Source organism: Eptesicus fuscus, chromosome 23 (genome assembly GCF_027574615.1).
Source record: "Eptesicus fuscus isolate TK198812 chromosome 23, DD_ASM_mEF_20220401, whole genome shotgun sequence".
In the NCBI taxonomy this organism is placed as follows: Eukaryota; Metazoa; Chordata; class Mammalia; order Chiroptera; family Vespertilionidae; genus Eptesicus; species Eptesicus fuscus.
Genome location: NC_072495.1, coordinates 25787516 through 25810080, shown reverse-complemented (window position 1 = coordinate 25810080; position 22565 = coordinate 25787516). Strand labels below are relative to the sequence as shown.

General features: G+C 52.8%; 1 protein-coding gene and 1 long non-coding RNA gene across 4 annotated transcripts in view; one reads left to right on the top strand and one right to left on the bottom strand.

Moving 5' to 3' along the window:
* The window catches only part of LIMK2 (LIM domain kinase 2), a 51371-nt gene that overhangs the window by 13660 nt on the left and 15146 nt on the right, over window positions 1–22565 (bottom strand). Inside the window, exons 1-5 of one of the 3 annotated variants that reach the window (XM_008142406.3) lie at window positions 11306–11429; window positions 2869–3004; window positions 2068–2177; window positions 1331–1519; window positions 42–147 (exon numbers count right to left, since the gene is read on the bottom strand). In XM_008142406.3, the coding sequence (XP_008140628.1) occupies window positions 42–147; window positions 1331–1519; window positions 2068–2177; window positions 2869–3004; window positions 11306–11358 (594 nt within the window). In that variant the 5' untranslated portion in view covers window positions 11359–11429. The other 2 variants (XM_008142405.3, XM_028146717.2) reach the window with 2 other exon arrangements.
* On the top strand, window positions 10995–13091 carry LOC129148064 (uncharacterized). The gene is made up of 3 exons (XR_008555248.1): window positions 10995–11069; window positions 11375–11517; window positions 12554–13091. It is a non-coding gene; the product is annotated as an uncharacterized LOC129148064 (long non-coding RNA).

The following is a 22565-nucleotide window of genomic DNA, read 5'->3' as shown; positions in this document are numbered from 1 at the left end:
CCATACCCCGCACCCACAGACAGCCTGGACACCCACTCTACCTCCTCTACGCGCAGCGTGCGGACGGGGGTCCCATTGATCTCCAGGATGCGGTCCCCAGGGTGGATGGCATTGCGGTTGTTGGGACTGATATGCATCCGGTTGACCCTAGGACCAGACGAGAGTTGAGGCAGGTGAAGGAATCCTAAAAACAAGCCTGGCCAATTTCCCTTGTGCAGGGAAGAGTCACCTGGCCCCAAGGCCCAGGCCACTCACAGAGAACGGGCACTCGCCCAAGCCAGAAACTTGGGCGCCATCCTCCCCATCGGAGTCTCTCCCTGCCCCCAACCCTCACCATCTTGGAGAACCCTGCCTTCTCTCCATCACCATAGTTACCAACATCTCTCACCTGGATCATGCAACAGCCTCCTAGCTGGTCTCTACATCTCCAGGCTTGCTCCCCTTCCACCCAACTTCCACACCCTCCATCTTTCTAGAATGCTCACCTGATTGCATCACTTTGTGGCTTTAATCCCTTAAGAGACCTGCTGAGTCTTCATAATCCAGGCCCTCCATGACTTAACAACTCCCTCTCTGGCTACTCCCAACCACCCAACCTATACCAGACACAACCACATACTCCTACCTCTGCGCCGAACGCAATCCCCGCCCCCCTTCATCTCATGAGGCTTTAGAGCAGACCTCAGCTCTTCCCGACTTCCTACTAACCCTCACCTATACTGCAGGCACCCTGTGCGCAGCACGCCGTTAAGTGCACAGTCACGATTTTACAGAGTTTGCAGCCACAGGCGCCTCATCACTGGTATTGAGGTGGACACAGACTCCCCCCACCCCCCACCCCACCCCCGATCTTCTGGCCTGGACCTGGGGTGGAGTCTTAATTTCTTTGACTGAATTTCCTCCCTCCGTTCATTCGCTCAACCAACAAAACAATAATCAATGAACGCCTCCCATATACCAGGCACTGTTCCAGGCCCTAGGCATGCAGTACTAAGACACGTTCCAGAAGGAACTCGTGGAGAGGACAAATGATAAACAAACTAATACACATAATCAAGCCAGATAATTTCAAAGAGCTAACATGATCTGACACTTGACACGTGAAAGCTGAGTGGTTCCGGCATTAAGTATCCGGTGGGAAGCAGCCTGGGCAGACAGCACGGTAAGTGCCAAGGCCCAGGTGTGGTTACAGCACCGTGAGCGCCAGGGGAAAGACGTAAGATGAGGATGGAGGGAGCTCAGCATACGACTCTGGAGTTCTGAGCCCCTTTGAGGCCCATCTATGGACTCGGCTCAAGACCCCCTGCTCCGGGCTTCTCAGAATACTCACTCTTTTACTTGCACGGAGGTGGCGTAGTTGGAGCAGGCGCTCTCCACGGACACGGAGAAGCCCCGCCGGCTCTCGGTGGTGGCTGGCATGGAGATGTGTGTGACGGAGTAGGGCAGCTGGTCCTGAACAGACTCGGTGGAGAGCCTCTCAAACATGGGTGCCAGCACCACCTCATTATGGCACTTCCCACTGGGGAGAGGAGCAGAAAGGGGGTAAGGTCCCGGAGCCCCCCCGGAAGATCCCAGCAACCACGGCACCACGCAGCTTCAAGCAACGGCACCCGCAGGCCCACGATTACTGTCCCTCCACGATCCCGCTGGCCGCTCGGAATGAGAAGCCTGGTTCTCTTTGCTCTGCCTCCGACCCCGTGAGAATCCAGCCCCTTGCCCTCTCTGGGCCTCAGCCCGACTTCTTTTATCAAAAGAGACAGTTGGATGGAGCGAGCTCTAAGGGGCCTTTGCCTTTAAAGCTCTGGGGTCCTCTGAGAGCGCCTTCCCAGCCATTCTCTCCCTCCGGGAGGACTGCAGGGCAGAATGCCGTTACTCTCACATAGGTAAGGGCAGAGGCCAGGGGGATGTTAATGGTCTTGCTCACAGCTTACAGAACAGGCTAAGCACATTGCTGTGAGAGGAAGTCAGTGCTCTGATACCCAGTAGTCTTTCCGCCCAGCTCATGCTGCCCTGTCCCTCTCTCGGCCATTCTTATAGGGGAAGACAGACACAGGGCCAACGTCTTACCAGTAGAGGGTGGCGTGCTGCACCAGGGCATATGCGTCCCCATCCTCGATGATCACCTTGCAGCTCATACAGGCAAAGCACTCTGGGTGGTACTTGAACTCCCCGGCCACCTGGGAGCGGGTGGGAGAAAGATGGACAGATGAAGAAAGTGAGTCCTCGCTGTTGCTAGAGTGAGGGTAGGGGTGGGTGAGTGACCTCCGATCAAGGATTTGCGGATCCCGGCAAGAATGTACCTTGGCACTTCCTGCCCTAGAGCTTCCAGAGGAAGTGCCAGACTGGTGCCCCCCATCATTTTTGAGATTGCGAAAAACTGTTCTGCTCAGCCATGACACCGAGTCTCCAGGAGTCATCACCCCTGTTAGAAAGGCTCACAGTTTCCCCAACACAGAGCTGGCAAATCCGTGACTAGGCTCACAGCCCTTTGTCTTAGAGCAGGTAGGGGAGGTGGAACTCTCTCTGCTAGCTCATTCCAGAGTCTCCCTTTCTGATCTCCTGGCCTCCTCTCAGCCTGTAAAAATTTCCTTTAAGGCTTTCACCCCACCGTGTTGTGTCTCCTCCCTGCCTGCCTCTCCACCCACACCCACCACTGGCTTGTGGACTCTTTGAGGATAGGGTCCCACCTGGCACTTATCTTGACTGGTGAAAGTCAAGATAACTCAACAAACATCTGTTAAATGACTAAATTGAAGAGAGAGGCCTTGGCTGATGGAAAGACCAGAAGATAAATGGCCACCGGGAACGGGAGGCACGGTCAGTGGACTCTGATGGCCACGAGGAGCAGGGATGGAGGGACTCACTCACCATGACAGGCCCTGTCATCAGCAGAGAGCACCCGTGGCAGAATTCCCCGAATTTCCTCCAGTAGTCCTTGTGGCAGTAGAGCTTCCCGTCCTTCTCGTAGTACCAGTTGGTGAGGGACTCCTGGCATTCCGAACACCTGAGACGCAAGATAAGAAGAGAAACTCTCCTGGATTCTTGGAATCCAGATGTTTCTTGGATCCAATGTTTCTTAGCCTGTCTGGGTCTTGAAATGCTTTGAGAATCTGATTGGAGGCAAGAAGCCTCTCCCAGAAAAAATGCACATCCAAGGAAAATGTGCATTTAATTTATGTATGGGGTGCGTGTGTATCAAGGATTGACGCCTAATCATGGCCCCGGTTGAGAACCTCTGGGCTAGACAGGTATCTCGAGTAACCAAAGAAGTTCAGTCACCTCCATTTTTCAAAACGTGCCCGTCACCAACAGCATTACTGATATGGCATTCTTTCCCCCAAATATTAAGCATAAAGAATCAATTAGCCTGTCCAGTGTGGCTCAGTTGGTTGAGCGTCGACCCATGAACCAAGAGTGGTATTTCTATCTCTCTTTCCCTCTCGCTTTCTCTCTCTCTAAAATAAAATAAATTTTAGCGCTGGCTGGCTTGGCTCAGTGGACAGAGCGTCAGCCTGCGGACTGAAGAGTCCCAGGTTCGATTCTGGCCAAGGGCACATGCCTGGGTTTCGGGCTTGATCCCCAGTAGGGGGCGTGCAGGAGGCAGCCAATCAATGATTCTCTCTCATCATTGATGTTTCTATCTCTCTCTCCTCCCTTCCTTTCTGAAATCAATAAAGAAATATTTTAAAAAATAAAAAATAAAATAAAATAAATTTTAAAAGCCATATATATTTCTTTAAAAATAGAAACAAACAGACAAACCCAAAATGTGAATCACTTGATCAGACAACTGAGCTTGACTCTTCCAAAAAGTTAACGCCGTCGGGGTAGGGGCTATATCGATGAACAATGCCCAGACACATAGCAACTAACTGCAATGCCTAAATAAAGCTTGGATTAAAAAACAAACACAGCTTTGAGTGACATTTTTGAAACAACTGAGGAAATTTGAATTTGGACTATACATTAGGTTATATTGTGAATTTACTGTCAGTTTTCTTAGATGTAATAACAATATTTTGGTTACACAGAAGAATTCTTAGAAGAAGCACATTAAATTAACTAAGGGTGAAAGTCAAGATAACTACAACTTACTTTTAAACACTTCGGCAAAAATAAATAAATACTGTGTGTGTATAGACAGATAAAGTGGCTTAAAGTTAACAAATGATGAATCTAGGTGAAGGGTACATGGGTATCCTCCTCCTGTCTGGGCCTCCTCGCTAAGAGCTGCCTGGCCTGCTGAGACCAGCTCTTTCTTTCTAGTTAGCAGACTCTCTATTCCTGTTAAGGCCTCACACCACCCACAGAGGCCACACCCTTGCTTCCCAGAGGCGCTGCCTCCCGGTTTGAATCCTGACCCTGGATTAGTTTTAGTTATGTCATCTTGGGCAGGTTATTTCACTTCTCTGACCCGGTTTCTTCATCCGTAAAATGAACTGCTGTGAAAGTGAAATCATATGTATTCAACTGCATATTGTGTTCTGCAGCGAAACAGCCTGGGGACCCACAGCCCGCCTGACGTTCCTATAAAAGACCTAGTACAGCAGGGACTCAGTAAGGACGATAATGTCCTTAAAAAGAACGATAATGGTAGCTCCCATTACTGGCCACTTACGGCCACTAGCTAGATAGCTTCGGACAACTCTCGGTAATTTTTCCTTATTGACGACATGGGACCAGCAGCATCCAACGACAAAGAGCCACTGTGAAAACTACGTTAATGTAGAAGGAAAGCCTTTTGCAAACTGTGAAGGGTAAGACAGGTGTATTACTAGAGCAATTTGCTAGGCACCGCAGGTCTAAAAGATACATAGACAAGGTCCCATGCCACCTTCCAAGAACGTATAATGAGCTGGAAAAAGAGAATGTCTAAACAAAACTCAGTTTTCACAATGCCAGGCGAGAGTCCACAAAGAGCGCTACCACGTTTAAGCACTGCGGGAGGTCGAGGAGGGGGACAGGAACGACATGAAGCAGGGGTAGAAAGGAAGGAAGGGGAGACGTCTGTGGAGCTAGGGAGGCTTAGAGAAGCAGGATCCTGAGAATCCCTCCTTGTGGAGGATCCAGTTCCCCTAGGTACTCGGCCAACACTGGTGGCTTCTGCCATCAGCCACCCCCATCCTGTAGCATTTCCTGCTCGTCCTAGCATGCTGAATTTCGGGGTGTTGGGAGCTTAGTATGGCATCAAGAGTACGGGTATGAAGTGCCTAGAACGGTGCACTGAAAACCAGGCGTTACAGGAGGGCGAGGGGAAGACCCTTTTCTGGGCTTGCAGCTCAAACTCCTCTCCGTAGAAGGCACCCTGGATGAACTCTGATTGGGAGACCCGGGTTCAAGTTCTTCAGCGCTACACACTCTTGGACAAGCCCCTTTCCCTCTCTAGGTTAAGTTTCCCCACCTGTAAAATGTAGACTATACCACAGATCCCCTCAGTTCTGTGCATGTATGTTTTCCCCCGGATGACCCAAGGTTTAAATCTCATACCACCGCTCACCACCTAACTGATCTTGGGCCAGCGGCTTCACTTCTCGTTTGTGACATGGTAACGTCACCACCTGCTTTCAGGGTAGAATTAAGTGAGGTTCTGAATGACCATGAGGTGCCCAGCAGAGGGCCTGCATTAGAAGGGGGGCTTCCCTCTTGCCTCCCACTTTCAGGGTACCCTGTCTTTCTTTACTAGATTGTGAGCGCCCTGAAGATGGGAACAGTGTCCCATTTTACGTTGGTCGACTCAGCACCCAGCAAAGGGCTTGAGGCAGTCAGGAAGCCCTTAGCAAATGTTTTTATGCTGGAAATGGTGGGGGTGGCGAGACCCATCATCGGTCCAGGTGGGGGGGGGGGGGGCACAACGGCTCTGTGGCTCATGGTCACCAGGTCCCGCCCGTCTCTTGGCTTCCGCGGAGAAAAGCCAGCGCAGACGTATTTGCACCCAACTGCACGCCTGGGCCCTGTTACGTCCCTGCAATGGCATGTGCGCTGCAGGGCACGGGAGCACCGGGACACGTCCTCCTCGCCATTGCCAATATCCTGCTTTTGTTTGCTGCGAGTGCCCCGGCCAGGCCCAGGAGAGGGAGCAGTGAGAGGAGCGAGTGCGGGCATGCCGGGGAGAGACATGCCAGCCTGCTGGGAGGAACGCCTGGCTGGAGAGCCACACCGCCGAGGCACACACCTGGGTCAAGGAATGCCTCTGGACGGCACCGCCAGCGGCGTGGCCCACGTGGGTCGCCACGGGTGTCTCTGAAGAACAGGGAGGTGAACAGCTGACAGGAGGGCTGTGGGTCCCCAGGCTGTTCCGCTGCCGAACACAATGGCTTCTTGGGCCCCTGGAGGAGCCGCCATTGTAGACTGGCAGTCCTAGCTTAGATGACTAACAACAGCTCCTGTTACCTGAGTGCCAGCCATATTTCAGGCCCTCTAGGAGGTGCCTTACTCATGTACTCAGATTATCTCTAATCCTGACCACGCCCTGCGAGGAGATAGGATTACCCCTGTTTCACAGACTGGAAGACTGGAAAACAGCCAGGTCACTTCTGCAGCCCCCTAACCCTGGGTGGCGCTGGGGTCTGAACCTCTGTGCTGGCGCTGAGGCCGTGTCCACTGGACTACGTCACCCCTGTGAGGCTGCACGGCTACCAGGCAGGGCCTCGGCCTTCGTGCCTGTGAAAGTAAGAGGCCGGAGCCCTGAGAGCTCAAGTCCCTTCGGTGTTAACACTTCATGAGGCTTTTCCTTGAGCCCAAGTACTCATGCCATAGGGCACGACACTCCTCCTTCCCTTAGTCTACAGCATTATGCTCCCCGACAGTCTCTGCCCTTTTAAGAAAAGGACCCAAAACACACTCTGGAAATGTAAGGTGCTACTCAAAGGAAAAAAAAAAAAAATCCCACCTCAGATTCTCAGAAACCGTGGCCACAATGTGTTCTTCCCAAAGCCAAGGTTTTGTTTTTTTTCCCCCCAGCTTTCAATTTTCGAAAGAGAAAGTTAAAATCTGCCCTAGCTGCAGGCCCCAGGGCATCCAGCTTGGAGGTGGGGGTACCCTGCAGCCAGGGCCAAGCCTCGGTCACCGCACGCTTCTGAGCAGCCAGAGTGAATGGGCGGAAACCCTCCGGCCGGGGAGGGCACCGAGAGGCCCCCACGCAGGGAGGTCGGCCTCGGAGCGCCTCCCCCAAAGCACCACAGAGGCCGGGGCAGCCACCCAGCGAACCAAACCCTGGCAGCCAGCTCAGTGGGCAGCTCAGATCCCACTGAGGTATTTTGCATCAGCGGGAACTGATGCAAATCTCACCGATTTCAAAAAGAGATAATTAGTTCAGCTTCTCACAAATAACTCTTATGTACCTCGGGTCCATGTTCCTTCTTTGCCACTTACTAGGTGTCACCTAAAGCCGGTTACTTCATGACTGAGCCTCAGTTTCCTCCTCTGTACACTAGTGACAATAAAACCTCATGGGGTTATGAGAATGAAGTTACGTACAAATGCCTAACATGACGCCTGGCCCACAGTAAGTGTTCATTTCCCTCCACTCTCCTTTTTTGGGGGGTTAATCCTCACCCGAGGATATTTCCATTGATTTTTAGAGAGAGTAGAAGGGAGGGAGGGAAGAGGGGAGAGAAACACGGATGTGAGAGAGACAGCCATTGGTTGCCTCCCGCACATGCCCCAACCAGGGCCGGGGATCAAACCTGCAACCCAGGTAGGTGCCCTTGACTTGGGGATTGAACCCATGACCCTTCGGTGCACAGGATGAAGCTCTAACCACTTAGTCACATGGCCAGGCCTTTCTTTCTCTTTTTTTTTTTTAATACATTTTTCTTGATTTTAGAGAGAGAGGGAGAGAAACACTGATCAGCTGCCTCCTGCACACCCTCTACTGGGGATCAAGCCCCGACCAGGAATGAAACTTTCGCTCAGCCGACTGAGCTGCACCGGCCAGGCTGGACCCCTCTTTAACTTGACAACACCAAGGGTGAACGGAGACAGCCCAAGCAATGTGGACCTGCTGCTTGGCCCCGAACCGGATTTTTGTGAGTTGAGATGATCCTAAAATGAATTATTTATCCAGTCAATTAGAAAATCGATAGATTCTAATCAGTTCCTATCAATTAGGAAATAGTTACTGCACATCTTGGATGTGCAAGACCAAACAGGCAAGTGACTGCGCCGGGAGACGCCAAGGGAAATACGATAGGCCCGGTCCTCACTCACAAGCAACTTATTCAGGCCGAATGTCTGCAGGTAAATTTTCACCCTCATGTGGTAATGGAACCAAACAGTCATCGTTACACTGGCTGTACACAGGCTAGAGAACAAGCCCTCCCATGCCTCACATCAATGTATGTCTCCCTCCCTCCCTCTCCCTCTCTCTCTCTCTGAAATCAAGGGGGAAAATATCCTTGGGCCTGGTCAGTGTTGCTCAGTGGTTGAGCATTGACCAGGAGGTTATGGTTCAATTCAGGTCAGGGTAATGCCTGGGTTGTGGGCTCAACCCCCAGTAGGGGGCATGCAGGAACAGCCAATCAATGATTCTCTCACATCACTGATGTTTCTCTCTCTCTCTCCCCCCACCTCTCTTCCTCTCTGAAATATATATATCCTCTAAATATGTTAGACAAAAGTCACTCCTTAATTTACCTCTTTTGTAAATTCCAATTGAGGTGTTTTCTTATTGGGAGCCCATGTGTCCCTGCACCTCACCCCGGACACGAGTGGCATTGGCAGAGGAAGACGGTGCACTCGGCTGAGCACCACCTGCCCGGGTCCAGAAATGACATTCTTCATTCCCTGCTCCCTCTCCCCCTCCTTGAGGCTGTCACGCCTCATCATGTCTCCGTGGAATCTGGTTTCATCGTTTTCCTTGCAACCACAGCCTCAGAAGTCCTGTAGACTCTGTACTCCCCCAGAGGCCTGGGGTCAAGGACATTTATTTGTTCCACGGAATCTGGCAAGGGTCATGATCAGAAAAGCCTAGGAAGTGGAGGGAGCCCCCCTAGGCTCTGCAAAGGAGAAAACTGAGGCCCAGGGAAGGGACAGGGACCTGGTCAGGGATCAGCCCTTGCGGAAAACCTGTAATGAAGGGGGAGGGGGACAGGCCTGATGGCGGAAGCGGCTTTCCAGGCCGGGCGGGCAGTGACGTGGTGACTGATAAGATTGATACCTGGGAGAGCGGAGGGTCTGGGTGGTCCCTCCAGAGCCCAAAGTGCCGGCTGTCACTTTGGAAGTGGCTTCAGGAATGTGGCCTCTCATTTGGGGGAGGGGAGAGGGTCTACCGTGAGCCAGTAAGCCAGTCAGCACCCCCCACCCCCAGCTGGGCAAACAGAGCTGGGAGAGGTGGGGGCTGTCAGGTTCCCTAGAGGGGCTGGCGCAGAACAGGACAAAGGACAGGAAGACCAGGGCAGCATGGGCAGCCTGGCCCTCAAAGGTCCAGGTTGGGAGCTCATTACCTGCTCTAGCTCCTGAGAAATGTGGTCCTACCCCCGAGAGATTAAAAAGGGCCCAGCAGCCTGGCTCCTAAGGGGACAACCCCTCCCTCAAAGTGCCTCTCCAGGATTAAGAGGAAAAGGGATTAATGAGGTCCCGGCTTAAACTAGTAGCTGCTTCAAACACTTGGCATCTCGAGTCCGCCTGGAAAAACCTGCCTCTAAACTCAAGATCAATTCCCATCTGCTTTTGTTTTGATCCTCACCCGAGGATATTTTTCCATTGGTTTTTAGAGAGAGTGGGAGAGAGAGGAAGAGACAGAGAGAATCATCGATGTGAGAGAGGCACCTCGATTGGTTGCTTCTTGCCCGAGCCCTGACCAGGGTCAGGTCGGGGAGAAGCCTGCAACTTAGGTACGTGCCCTTGACTGGAATCAAAGCCAGGACCCTTCGGTCCGCAGGCCGACACTCTATCCAGTGAGCCACACCGGCTAGGGTCCCATCTGCTCTTAAGAATCTCTGCATCCCTTTGATTTGCCAGGCAAGCTCCGTGGCCTCTTTTTCCCGCCCTCTCTGCTGGGAGAGGAAAGCAAACCTAGAGCACCCCTGGGGGAGGCACCAGCCTTCAGATGAAGTGAAAAACGCAGGAAGACAAGACGGAAAGGCTGGCCAGAGAGACTCCACATGTTCACAGTGGAAGCTGATTGCCTCATCTGAGAAATGGGGCTGCATAACGTCTTGCTTTTAGGCTATTGAGAGATCAAACAATAAAGTGCCTAGCAGGATGCCTGGTAGAGTCAGCACTGAGGACCAGTTCCCTGCCCCCCACTCCCCAAATCCAGAGGTTTCCCACCACTTTACCAGGGTCCAGTAGTTCCGTGAAACCACATGGTGTTCTGCTTTTCTGCCCAGAGCCTGGCCACCTGACTAGTATCCTAGCACCGAGGTCTGGGCATGAGGCTGGGTTGGGGAAGCCAGAAGGGAGAAGTGGACCAGGACCACTGGTGAGGGGGAGGCAGCCCGTGGAACAGCAGGCTGCTCCCAAAACGAAGGAAAACAAGCCCCACCCCAGCCAGGAATGACTCCATTCAAGGAGGGACCCCGAGGGCCACTAACCCTCTGGGGAGTTTCTGTTGGAGGTGGGGCGGGGCGGAGAGCAAAGAAAGGCAGCTCTGAGGTAGTGAGAAAGTTTCTACACCTCCCTCCCAGAAGCTCCACGGACAGAGGGCCCCAGAGGTACTCGGGGCCCCAGACCCGGGGCGTGCATGCGGGGGTGGGGGGTGGGGGGTGCTGCCCTTGCAGCTCGGGAACATTCCAAAGCCAATTGTCCCCGTCTGGGAAGAACTTTCCCAGGCCTTTCCCTAGCAACTGTATTCACCTGGGAGCTCAGGAGCCCTTAAAGGCCAGAGGCAAATGTGCTTGCCATTAAGAATGCCTACTGTATACCAGGCTGCCCACACCCAGATCCTGTCAGCTTCCATGGTTTTGGCAAAACCTGTCCATCCTGCTTGTTGGGACAAATTCCTGGGCAGGCAGCACAGCCTGCAGGTAACATATGCGCTGGGAGAACAGCACCCTGCTGGAGCTCTTCCCCGGAAGCAGTAGCACCCAGCGCAGGCAGGTCAGCAGCATCTTCTGGCGGCCCTTCAGGTGTGTCTGGGAAGGAAGGAGAGCCCACCTTCCCCGGGAGCTTCTTTCGGGGCAGATCCCTCAACCTCGCCGTGGCCAGAACAGATTCCACTGGCTTTTCTGCCTGACAGAACCGATGGTCGGAGGAGGAGTGAAATCTGAGCAGCAGATTCAGGGAGGACTCTGCCCTCCCTTCAAGACCAGGGGGGCGGGAGGCAGAAAAGGAGATGGGGAGGGGGACTCAGAGCCCAACTCACCGAAAGGGGTCTCTGGAGGTGAAGTAAGCCGAGATGGACAAGTAACTCCCCATCTTCTTCCCACACCAGACAGACAAGCTCAGCTGCAAACCCGGCTGGGAGCGCCTCAGGCCGGCTGCAGTCGGCCACCATGACAGGCCCGGGGCTCCCGGCACCTCTGGCTGCGGGCCGGCTGCCCAGCGCTCACCTCTCCCTCCGGAGCAGCTGAAGAGGTGTGAGGACTCCTGCCTCCTGCAGATTCCCGAAGGGGCTCATGGCAGGGACGGTCCCCCCCCCCCGCCCCCCCAGTTCTCAGCAGCTCCGGCGGCCCCTCGGGACTCCGGGAGGACCACCGCTCTGTGCGGAGGCTACACACACACAGGCGTTCCGGGCCGGGCCGGTGACTAGCTAAGAAAGAAGCGCTGCTGTCAAGTTAGCCTTCCCCCTCGGCCCCACCCCTGAGGAGGGAGGGAGGGAGGAAGAGGAGGGGCTCCTCGCGGAACCGAGGTGTGTGGTTGGAGCAGCTATTAGGAAACAGACCTTGCAGGCAAGGGGTGGAGCTGGGCTGAAGGGAGGCTGTAGGCAGGCGCCGCTGCAGACAATAACCAGGGCCGGCTGAGCGCCCATCCCCGAGCTCGGGGGCAGGGCAGGGCAGGAGAGAGGGTGCGCGCATCAGCCCCCTCGTTTCCCCAGCCCGAGAAGCCGCCCAAAGGATGGTATCAAGGCTGGAAGGTGCAGAAAAAGCCCAGGATACCAGTTCCAGGCCAAGCCACGCCCCCCAGAAAGGGGGGGGGGGCTGGGCTCTCTGGCCAGAGAGACAGGTCCGGAGAGATGCCCTCTGGGTTCTGGCATCGCCTTGGTCCTGGCACTAGGCTCCCCATTCATCCCGTCCCTCTGCCTGGCCTGGGGACAACTCCCAGGACGGGCCAGCGGGGCTGCCACTCCTGTTCGGGGAAGGTCTGCACCGGGGATGAGGAAACAAGGCCCAGTGGTAACTGACACTTGACGTTGCTCCATGTGGCAAGCGCCGCACAAGCACTCTCCCATTTCCCTGAGGTGGCAATGGCCTCCACTTCAGAAAGAGGGAAAGTTTCCCTAAGGCCAGGAAAACCAGTCAGCGGCAGGGCTGGGATTTAAATGTAGGCCCATGTGACTCCAGAGCCCTCAGCCCCCGAAAACAGCTCCCTCCACGCCCTCCTGCAAGTAGGAGAGCACAGGGACACCGCCTGTCATCTGTCCCCCGTCTCTCATTCATTTGTTCGTTCCCAGAATGCCATCCGTCGTCGGCCGCCGTGGGCAGTGGTGCTTCTGTGACTGTGTCCGAGGTGACCAGGCCTCTCAACCTGGGGATGATGGGCCTCGGTATCCGGAGTGGGGGCTTGTCTGAAGCCCCAGGGATGCCCAAACCAGAGCCACCCCTGGAAAAGCCCTTTATCCCCCTGCCTGTGGGACGACTGAGAGAAAAGGCCGCGCTGCTGGAGGAGACTAGGGCACGTCCAGACCTCACGGTGGAACCTGAGGGAGTGACACCAGCTCTCTCCCACCGGGCGCGGACTCCTCTCCACTGAAGTCACCCTGTCACCGTGACGGGAGAGTCTGTGGCAAAGGTGGTGACTGGATTACAAAGGAGCCTTTTCCCGTTCCCTCTACTGATTGGGCACAGGGATAACAATGAATGTGATAAGGTAGTGTTTGCACCCTGTTATAAGCTACCACTTACTGAGCACTTACTATGTTTCAGGTCCTGTGTTATAGTCTCTGAATCTATTTTTTAAAATATTTTTATGGTGGTAAATACACACACACACACACACACACATATACACAACATATATATATATATGATGTCACATTTGGCATTATAACCATTTTTAATGTACAACCTAGTGGCATCAGTGACATTCATGATATTGTGCAACCATCACCACTATTTCCAAACCATTTCCACCACAATAATCTATTATATTTTAAAACGCACCTGTCCTTTGACCCTCCTGGGCAACTCCTCTACCCTACCCCAGCCCAACCCCTTGCCTGTCGGTTCTCTTGTCCATCAGTTCTCTTTGTCTGAGCTCTAGCCGATGTAGCCAATCCCCAGAGGGTTCGCAGGACTCGGGGCCAGTGGCTTCAAGGTCCACAGTCTTCCCTGAGTCTGGCCCATGTTGGTCCTGCAGCGCCCTCGGGGCCACCCTGGTTGCAGTCACAGGGCTATGTGTGAGGTATGGGAAGATGGATGGCAGGCACAGCCAGAGGGGAACAGGCCCGGATAGGGCACAGTCCCAAGAGGGGAAAGTTTTAAGCAGAGGGAGAAAAACAAAACAAAACAAAACACACACACCTAGGAGCAACTATGAAGGGACTTGAACCCTCAATCTTCTGATTCGGCATCAGACACCTCACCTATTAGGCCCCGAGGACCCTTCCCCGCCAAAGACCATTGCATAAGCTTGTCCAGGACTGCATCTGTTACCTATCATACTTAAGTTGTCAATATATGGGGTAGATGTTATTATCATCCCCATTTAAGAGATGAGGAAACTGAGGTTCTGAAGGCTATGTCACTAGCCTGAAGACAAACTACTGGTCAGTGGTGAAGCTGGGCTTCAAACCTAGTAAGTGTGATTCTAGAACAGGGGTCAGGACACTTATTTTTCCTCTAACAGGCCAGAGAGCAAATATTTTGGGATTTGCAGGCCTACACAAATACAGACCCTGTCACAGCTACTCAGCTGTCACTGCAGCACAAAAGTGGCCATACAGAAAACATAAACAAATGGATGTGTTCCAATAAAACTTTATTTGTGGACACTGACATCTGAATTTCATGTGCTATGACGTATTCTTTTGCAACCCCCCCCCCCCCCAACCATTTAAAAATGTGAAAATCACAGGACGTACAAATACAGTCAGCGGGGCTACAATTTTGCCTATCTCTGCTCCAGAGCCAATGCACTCAACCACTCTGTTTACTGTCTCTAATAGTCAAGACCAGCTTGGGCATTTGTGCCGAACTCAGCCCCCTCTACCTACTGTCACACAGACATCACCCGTCAGCTGCAGAGGCAGCGGGAAGCGAGCGCTGCAGGCGCTCCCCCTCCACCACGCACTGCTTGCAGCGCAGCACTCACACACGGATGTTAACCTGCACTCGTCAGCGGGGCGGAGACTCCCCTTTTCAGAGGAAGGCGTGAAGCACGGAGAGTTTAAGCTGCTTGCCTGAGATCACCCATCTGTGTGAGTGAGAGGGGAAGCCGGGATTCGAACCCGGGCTATCTGTATTGAACTCTACCGTTGCTATGCTGGAGCCCAGCCTGGGCCCAGAGCCAGACTGTCTGGGTTTGAATACGACAATGCACCGCACGTAAGCCCTTGGCACACAGTCTGGAACGCATTAAGGGTTGATAAATGCTCGCTGCTAATATCATTAAGACTATTGTTACCACCACCACGGGCTAGCTATGTGGCCTTCAGCAAGTCGCTGTCGCTGCCTCTGTCTGGGCCGTGGCTAGGTCTCTAAATAGCTTCCAGCTTCAACGTTTTTCAGCCCTCTGAGGTTACGGAGGGCTCCCGTTTTCCTTGTGTCTGAAGTTGAGTTCAAACTCCTTGAGCTGCCCTGAGGGGTTCAAGATCCTGGCCTGGGGGCCACGCACGAGAAGAGGTGGGGCAGCGTGCAAGGGGGGAACAGCGCACAGGACGCTGAAAGGGCTGCACAGCTGGAGAGCTGGGAGCTTTCTCCCAGCCACAGAGCTGACTATTTCTCACCAAAAAACCTATTACGTTCCCCTGTAATTCTATCAGGCAAGAAGGGGGCCCCAAATTAAGTCTGGAACTAGCAAATTGTCTTCTAATTGCACCCTCTGATTTCCCATCTGATGAACAGAATGCAGATGGAAGAAAATGCAAGCCACAGAGAGGCAGGGGCCAGGGAGCCCATGAGCATAACTCCTCCTGACATTTCACACAGCTCTGCTGTTCCAGCGGTGGCGGGGCGCAGTGAGTCGGTGTCTAGGAATGTGAGCAGGAGGCTGCAGGCGTTCTCGGCTCCCCCCACGCCCCTCACAAAGGACTCAGTGGGTGGGTGGGTGGGTAACTAGTGAGAGGTCGTCTCAAGGCCACAGAAACTGCCTCCCCCTAAAGAGGGGCAGCCACGTCTCTTACGTTTGGAGCTGAAGCAGAAGCCCCTCCTAAGTGGGACCCATTTGCCTCCCGTAAATCCAGGTTTCAGGAGGAACCCCGGAAGGACGGATCACCAGATGTGACAAGCAGCTGGCCATTCAGACCCAAGTGTGTTGCGGTTCCTCGGGGCCAACTTCACAGGGCCCCGGCCACCCTGAACTGGAAGGTGGAAGGCTGCACTGGAGGATACACTTCCCCATGTTGCCCTTGGATACGGGTCCGGCATGGAAAGCTGCTCTTCTAGGTCCCCCGAACAGCTGGCAGAGGATTCAGCAGTTACAGCCGCCAGAGGCATCTGCTTGGCCAGGCAGTTAAGGCCAGGATAAGATGGCAGGGAAGGTGTCAATCTCCTGCACATTTCACAAGTTGGGGACCTGGCTGGAAGCCAAGCAAACTGACTCCTCGGAACGAGCTAAGACGCAGGGCTGAACCAGCTAGGACGCAGGGCTTGAAGGCACCTATGAGAGGCAGGAGACAGCAGCCTTCAAGGCCAGCAGCCCAGAACGAGCACTGTGGGGAGGAGTGGTCAGTGAAGAACCCCAACCTCTCCTCCGAAGAAGGCTCTGGTCAGGTAAGGTGCGACCCAAGGAACGATGTCCACATGGGGCCTGCGACTGGCCGGGAGGACTCCGACCAGGGAAGGGAGCTCCCGGAGACACTGGAGCTTCTGAATCTTGAAAGGTGAGCACTGCCACCTCCATTTACTGACCATTTTTCTTTTTTCCTTTTTTAAAAAAATATATTTTTATTGATTTCAGAGAGGGAGAGGGAGAGAGAGATAGAAACATCAATGGTGAGAGAGAATCATGCCCCCTATTGGGGATCGAGCCCGCAACCTGGGCATGTGCCCTTGACTGGAACTGAACCCGGGACCCTTCAGTCCGCAGGCTGACGCTGCATCCACTGAGCCAAACCTCTAGGGCAAGGCTTTAGACTTGGACAATTTTAGACTTCAGAATGACATCTACAGACAGAAGTCTTATTCCATGCCCCCACTTCAAACGAAAAGCTCTTGCCTGGGAGAATACTACAGAGCAAAGAGGTGGTGATGATGCACACTGGAAGGGCTTGACCCAAGTGTCCAAAGAGAGAGGTGGTCTTCGACAAAAACGTCACTCGCCCAGCAAACACTGAGTACCCACTGGGTTCTAGGTACTCCGCTAAGCTCTGGGATACAAAGGCGAACTAGATATGGGGCTCCAGACTTAAAGAATGTCATACTCTAAAAGACAGGGCTATCACTGAGGTCTGAGGAAAATAACAAAGATGAGGAAAAGGTCTCCTCTGATTGGCTGGGGAGAGGTGAGGGTGGATTTGGGGAGGCTCCTCCACAGAGGAGGGAATGTACCACTCTAAGAGGATGATCGCCAGGCAGACAAAAGCATTTCAACCTGAAGGCACCACATGTACAAACGCAACGAGGCATAACCGAGTATGGCCTGTAAGCTTCAGTGCAGGAGTAACCAGAGAGGAGTCTGGGATAGTGGAGGAGAGCAGGGGCCGAGCACCCAGGTTAAGGTCTGACAGGCCACAGAGTTGCCCACGGGCAGTGAGAAGTTATCAGAGGCGTTTACATGAGCAGAGGTTCCCAATGAGCAGGAAGTTAAGCCTGAAACACCAGAGAGTGCTGGTCTTTAGTTGCTAGTCTGACTCTCTCAAGTCTACCTTCGGCCGTGCAGATGTCCACATGACTGGTCTGCTGGCCAACGAGTGTCCCTACCAGCAGACGATGGCTTCATCCTCAGGCCACATCTCTACTGAGCTGGTCATTTTAATAGCTGAGATTTTTCTGTATGGGCTGTAAGCTCATAAGAATGAGATCGCAATCTCTTGTAGATAACCATCCACTGTTGCTCTGTGATACTAACAATAGAAAATGGAACAGCCAACATTCGGTGTCAAATGCAGTGTTTACATCGATGGTCTCCTGGCTGGACCGGGGGTAAAATGCCTTGGACACCTTAACAAATCTCCCCAGAAGGCCCGGAGAAGAGCCCGGGCCTGGCAGAGAAGACCTTAGAATGCGACCCGTCTAAAAACAAACCGGCTGTGGGAGCTGAGGCAAGCCATTAAACCTTGTCTGGGCTTCCATTGACTCCTCTGTAAAGGGAGGAGTTAGGTGAGCAAAAATATGCCACGCCGGTATGTCAATGCTGAAGGCAGCCACGAGGAAGGGAGGGGTTGTGGTCAGAGAAAGGCTGACTGGCTGACCACCCAGAGGTCAGCGTCATCTTGGAGAATGACCCTAATCCAGGCCTCATTTTTGGCCTGATCGGTCCAGAAACAGGCCTTCGCGGTACCCAGAGAGGTGCAGACATTCTAGGATGCTTCTATGTAACCATCCGTCAACCCCACTGTCCACTTACGAATTGCCACTTGAAATCAGAATACCCACACACCTCACACAGGTACTACCTCCGGACCTTTCCTGTTAGCAAGAGTCCCAGGAAGCTGAGTTAAGCATGAGAAGGCCCCTCTGTGAGCGTGGACTAAAAGGGAAACGAGAAGCCATGGAGAGAAATTTCATGCTGGCAGGAGTGAGCCGGCCAAACCAGCCCTGCCTGTAACAAAGAACCCCTTTCTGGTAACCAAATCCAGATTCAGTCTCTGGACACACGACTAGTTTTGCCTCACTGACTTTTCACTTTCTGTTTCACTGCTGGCCACTCAGTATTCTACTGTTGTTGTTTTTTAAAAAACTAGTTTTTAATGTGGAAAAAATCATTACTTCTTTAGATGCATAACAATCACCAATTCGCATATTGTTCGGCCCGGGGAGCCATTTGGCTCCGCTAATAAAAGATGGCTAACACTCATGAGTGCTCACTCCGTACATTTACCCCTCGCAATAACACTAGGAACTAGGCAGTAGGTCAGTATCTCCATTTCATAGATGAGAAAATGAAGCACAGAAAGGGTGAGTAACTTGCCCAAGGTGCACAGCAGTAAGTGGCAGAGCCAGGATTTGGACCAAAGTAGAGTCTGTGCTCTTAACTAACACACATTACACATGCTCTAACATGGATATCTAACTCGTTTAGTCCCAGAGGACAAACTTCCATTTCCAAGTTCTTGTGGAATCACCAACCTATCCACCCCTCCCCACCATAAATCACACGCAGGTAAAAGTCACTTTGTAAGCATTCTGTTTCTCCCACTCTATACCTAATGGGCATCTTTAGCTAATGCCATCCTCCAAAGATTTCTAAAATTTAAAAAAAAACACAAATAAAAACACTTACTATTAGCAATGAGATCTGTCACGTTTCAGAGCAATTCACAATTAGATTGGGCTAGAGTAGCTGACCTCATTCTTCCTTCTACTGTCTCTCTCTGTCCAGGGTTGGTTCTTGTCTGGGTTGTACCTGTAGGGAAGTGCTGCTGGCCAGGACTCCTGGGTCAGACTTTCTGACTCCTTTGGGGACAGGAGACAAATCTTTATAACTTCTCACCTCAACGCTTACAGGCAATTTTCCAAAACAGCCCAGTGTCGGGAACCAATTCCTCCCTGCCATTTACAGTAACGGCCCCGTGGGACTGCGAAAGAAAGGGCGGTGGGGGAGGGGAAGGGCAGGGAAAGGCCTCTCTTACATCATAGCTCTTGGCCACCCTGGCAATTCATCCAACCATGTGCTCAGTGGTGACACAATGAGGGGCAGAAATCCCCCTGGTCCCTGACCAAGGGACGCCTGCAGGATATTCTAAGTCTCAGGATGTCGTTTAAAGGAGATGATCAAATAAACGTGAAACTGAAACCGAAAAAAAAACAGCTTCAAAGGAAAGCTTCTTGTGAGAGCGTAGGACAGGGACCATGACTTACTCTGTAACTATTTCCCCGAGATATCCAGGTAAAGATCTGAAGAACGGGCAGGAGTCATTAGGCCAGAGAGGGGAGGGAGCATTCCAAGCAGAGGGAACAGCAGGAACAAAGGTCTTGTCGGAAGGAAGAAGGGTGCGTGCTGGACCCTGTGAAGAGGCCAGACCATGGCGGGGGGTGGGGGGTAAGGTTGGGGGGGTTGGGGGCTCTGTAGGCCACATTAAGGACTTTGGTCTTTACCCAGGAACGCTGAAAAGTTGTGGAAGTGTACAAGGACAGAGAGACGACAGAGTGTGGTGTGCTCAGATATTGCCTTTAAAGATCACTCACTCTGGCTGCCTCTCTGTGGGGAATGGATTGGGGGTGCAGAGTGACTGTGGACAGTTACAAGGCTATTGTGGTCCTATACGTAAGAGGATGGTAGCCTGGAACAGGGGGTGGAAGGAGAAATGGAAAGAAGTGGACACACTCAAAAATATAACCTGGAGATAAAACTGACAGGCTTGGATGTGGAGAATGAGAGAAGAGGTATCAGAAAGACTCCCAGGTCCTGGCTTGGGTGGTGAGTGGATGGTGGTACATCAATTCAACGGGACAGGTTACAATGGGAGAGGAGCCACTGTGCGGGGAAGACGGAAAGTGTAGCTGGGTCTGAGATGCCTGCAAGACATTTAACTGGGTATGTGAAGATGACAGGAAAAATAGGCCTAGAGATCAGTGGAAAGGTCTGGACTGAAGATACTAATTTGGGGGTTTATCAGTGTGCGGAGGACAACAGAAGCCTGGAGAAATGGCAGCATTTCACGGCTAGATAGAGGAGGATAAGCAAACTGGAATGATGCCCAAACAACTGAGCCGCACTGGCCAGGGCTGTTACCTGCTTTTCAGCGGTCTGAGGGCGCCAGTTAGGAGACCAGGCCAGTGTGTCAACTCTGCATCCCCAGCAGCACGTAGTTTGGTGCCTTTGATACAGCAGACGGCGCTCAGCATTGTATGTGAACGGCTGGTTGGTTGAAGGAGCACGATGCTGCCCTGTGTGCTGCTAACCCTTCCCATCGTGCCATTCTACTGTCTTCAGAGCGCTTTCCTCGCCGTTACCTCCTTAAGCCTCACACCCCTCCCCGAGGGGGGGTTTACCGACACCGCAGTGGCACCGGAGCTGGCTCACGGTCACACAACTAGCCTGGCTCAGCGAAGACTAAAATCCGGGTCTTGTGATTCCAAGTCCACTATTCTTCCCTGGGAGCCGCAGTGTAAAGAGGACCCTCTTGGGAGCTAGGGGGGCCCGAGTTCCAATGTCAGCTCTGTGTGACCTGGGCAAGTTATTCCACCTTTCTGGGTCTTCCTGTTTCACTATAAAATGGGGTTGCAGGGTTTTTGTGAGGGCTGAATCAGATGATATAAGTGAAACTCTCAATACAATGCTTAATAAATAGCCATCATCCATCCCTGGCCCCACCCCTGCCCCCCTCCATCTCTGCCCTGAATAGCAGCTGTGGGGCTGCTATAAGGTCTTAGTTCTCTCTTCCCAAAGGACAGAGCGGGATTAAGGCACACTGAAGGTTACACGCTGCTACTACACACTCGGCGTCCCACTGTATGTTAATGCTGGAGTCCCTGTGGGGGCTCCTTCCTCTGTCAGGAGGGCCCAGCCCGCTGTCGGACAGCTAGCCTCAATGACCTGCTGGCTGGCTGTTTCCTTCGAGATAAACTAGACAAATGAGCAAATCAGAACCAAGGGCTGCGCGTCAATAAACGCAGCGGCAACATCAACAGTACAACAGCAGATGGCAGGGTTGTTCCACTGACGCCCAACCCAGGAGGCAGACGGGAGAAATTTAAGAGCACTTTTATGGACACTTGAAAATTCATGAACCCTTCAGTGTTATCTGGTACCCAGGGTGTGGCAGGCAGAGTGAGTGTTCTTACCCCGAAGTTACAGAAGAGGAAGCCTTGGAGAGGTTAAATGACATGTAAATGACATACCCATCCTCAAGAATGCAGAGAGACTCTGACAAGCAAGGACTCAGAATGCCCGGGATCAAATCCCAGCTATGCTACTTACTAGCTCTATGACTGTGAGCAAGTAACCTCCATTTCCCTATTTGTAAAAGAGGTTAAGGCCAGATCTACAGGCATTAGGTTGTTGTAGGAATTAAATAAGATAATGCATGTGAAATGCTTAGGACAGTGTCTAGAGCAGAGCAAACATTTAATCAACGTGACCTATTACTGTAATTTGAATGGTTTCGATGGGGGTGTGGGTGAGAAAACAAGCATGATTTTCAGCATCACAAAAACACTGTCATCAACCTATTACAACACTGTCACCAGCCTGTTACACCACAGCTTCTGGCCGCTACGCAGCTCTGCGTTCCGCTTCTTCACTGGACTTTCCTGGAGTCACAAATTTAGCGGAAATGGTTTGTCGGCTGAAGAAGTGATAACGGCTTTCTATCTGCATTGCCTCTTTTCTAGAGTACGGGCGTGAGAAATCACTTCTCAAAAGAGAAAGCTCCAATAGCCCGCGTTCATAATCCTGAGAGAGGAGGCCCTGGGCAGTTCCCAGGAGCCTCAAGAATGGTGGCTTTTCCCCTCTGGTAATGCTGCTAGGAACCAGGTCAGGGAACAGAGTCGCAGGTAGCGGCCACAAAGACTAAGACAGGCAGCTTTTCCTTCCTCCCGCCACCCCCCCTCCGGGGCCCAACACCTCTGATGAGGGTGAAAGAACAATAGTCAGAAAACTTCTCAAGGTTCTCTGGTTTGCAAACATGCCAAGAGGCCAGGTCACCGTTCACAGCTCTGCCCTTCAACGTCAGCTACAGAACAGCATTCAGTCCGGCTGCTTTCCGGGCCTCCCCGCAATGAGAGGGTGCCAGTTCCAGAGAGCTTCAGAGAGAATGGCCCCAGCTCTGGAACCAGTGGCACTGCTCAAGGAAAGGGAAGGCCAGAGAAGTATTAGAATCCCAACAGGCCTGTGGTAAAGGTTGAGGAGAGGAAGCAAGAGGCCTGGTCAGCCAGGTGTCCAGAGATCAGAGGGGTCCTGGCCAGGCGCCCAACTGCACCGGCACCATTATAGACTGGGCTGCTTCCAGGAGATCTGTCAGCCGGCCTCCACCGGACAGTTCCGGGTTCGAGCAGGAAGTGGCTTCCTATTGTCCCAGGGACCTGACAAACTGGCGGAAGGCTGTGAGAGGCGGGATTAAGGATGTGGCTGCAGATGGAGGATAGGGTAGTGCAAGAAGAAGGGGAGGGGGGAGGAGTTGGGAGCCAAACCCCAGCAGTTTC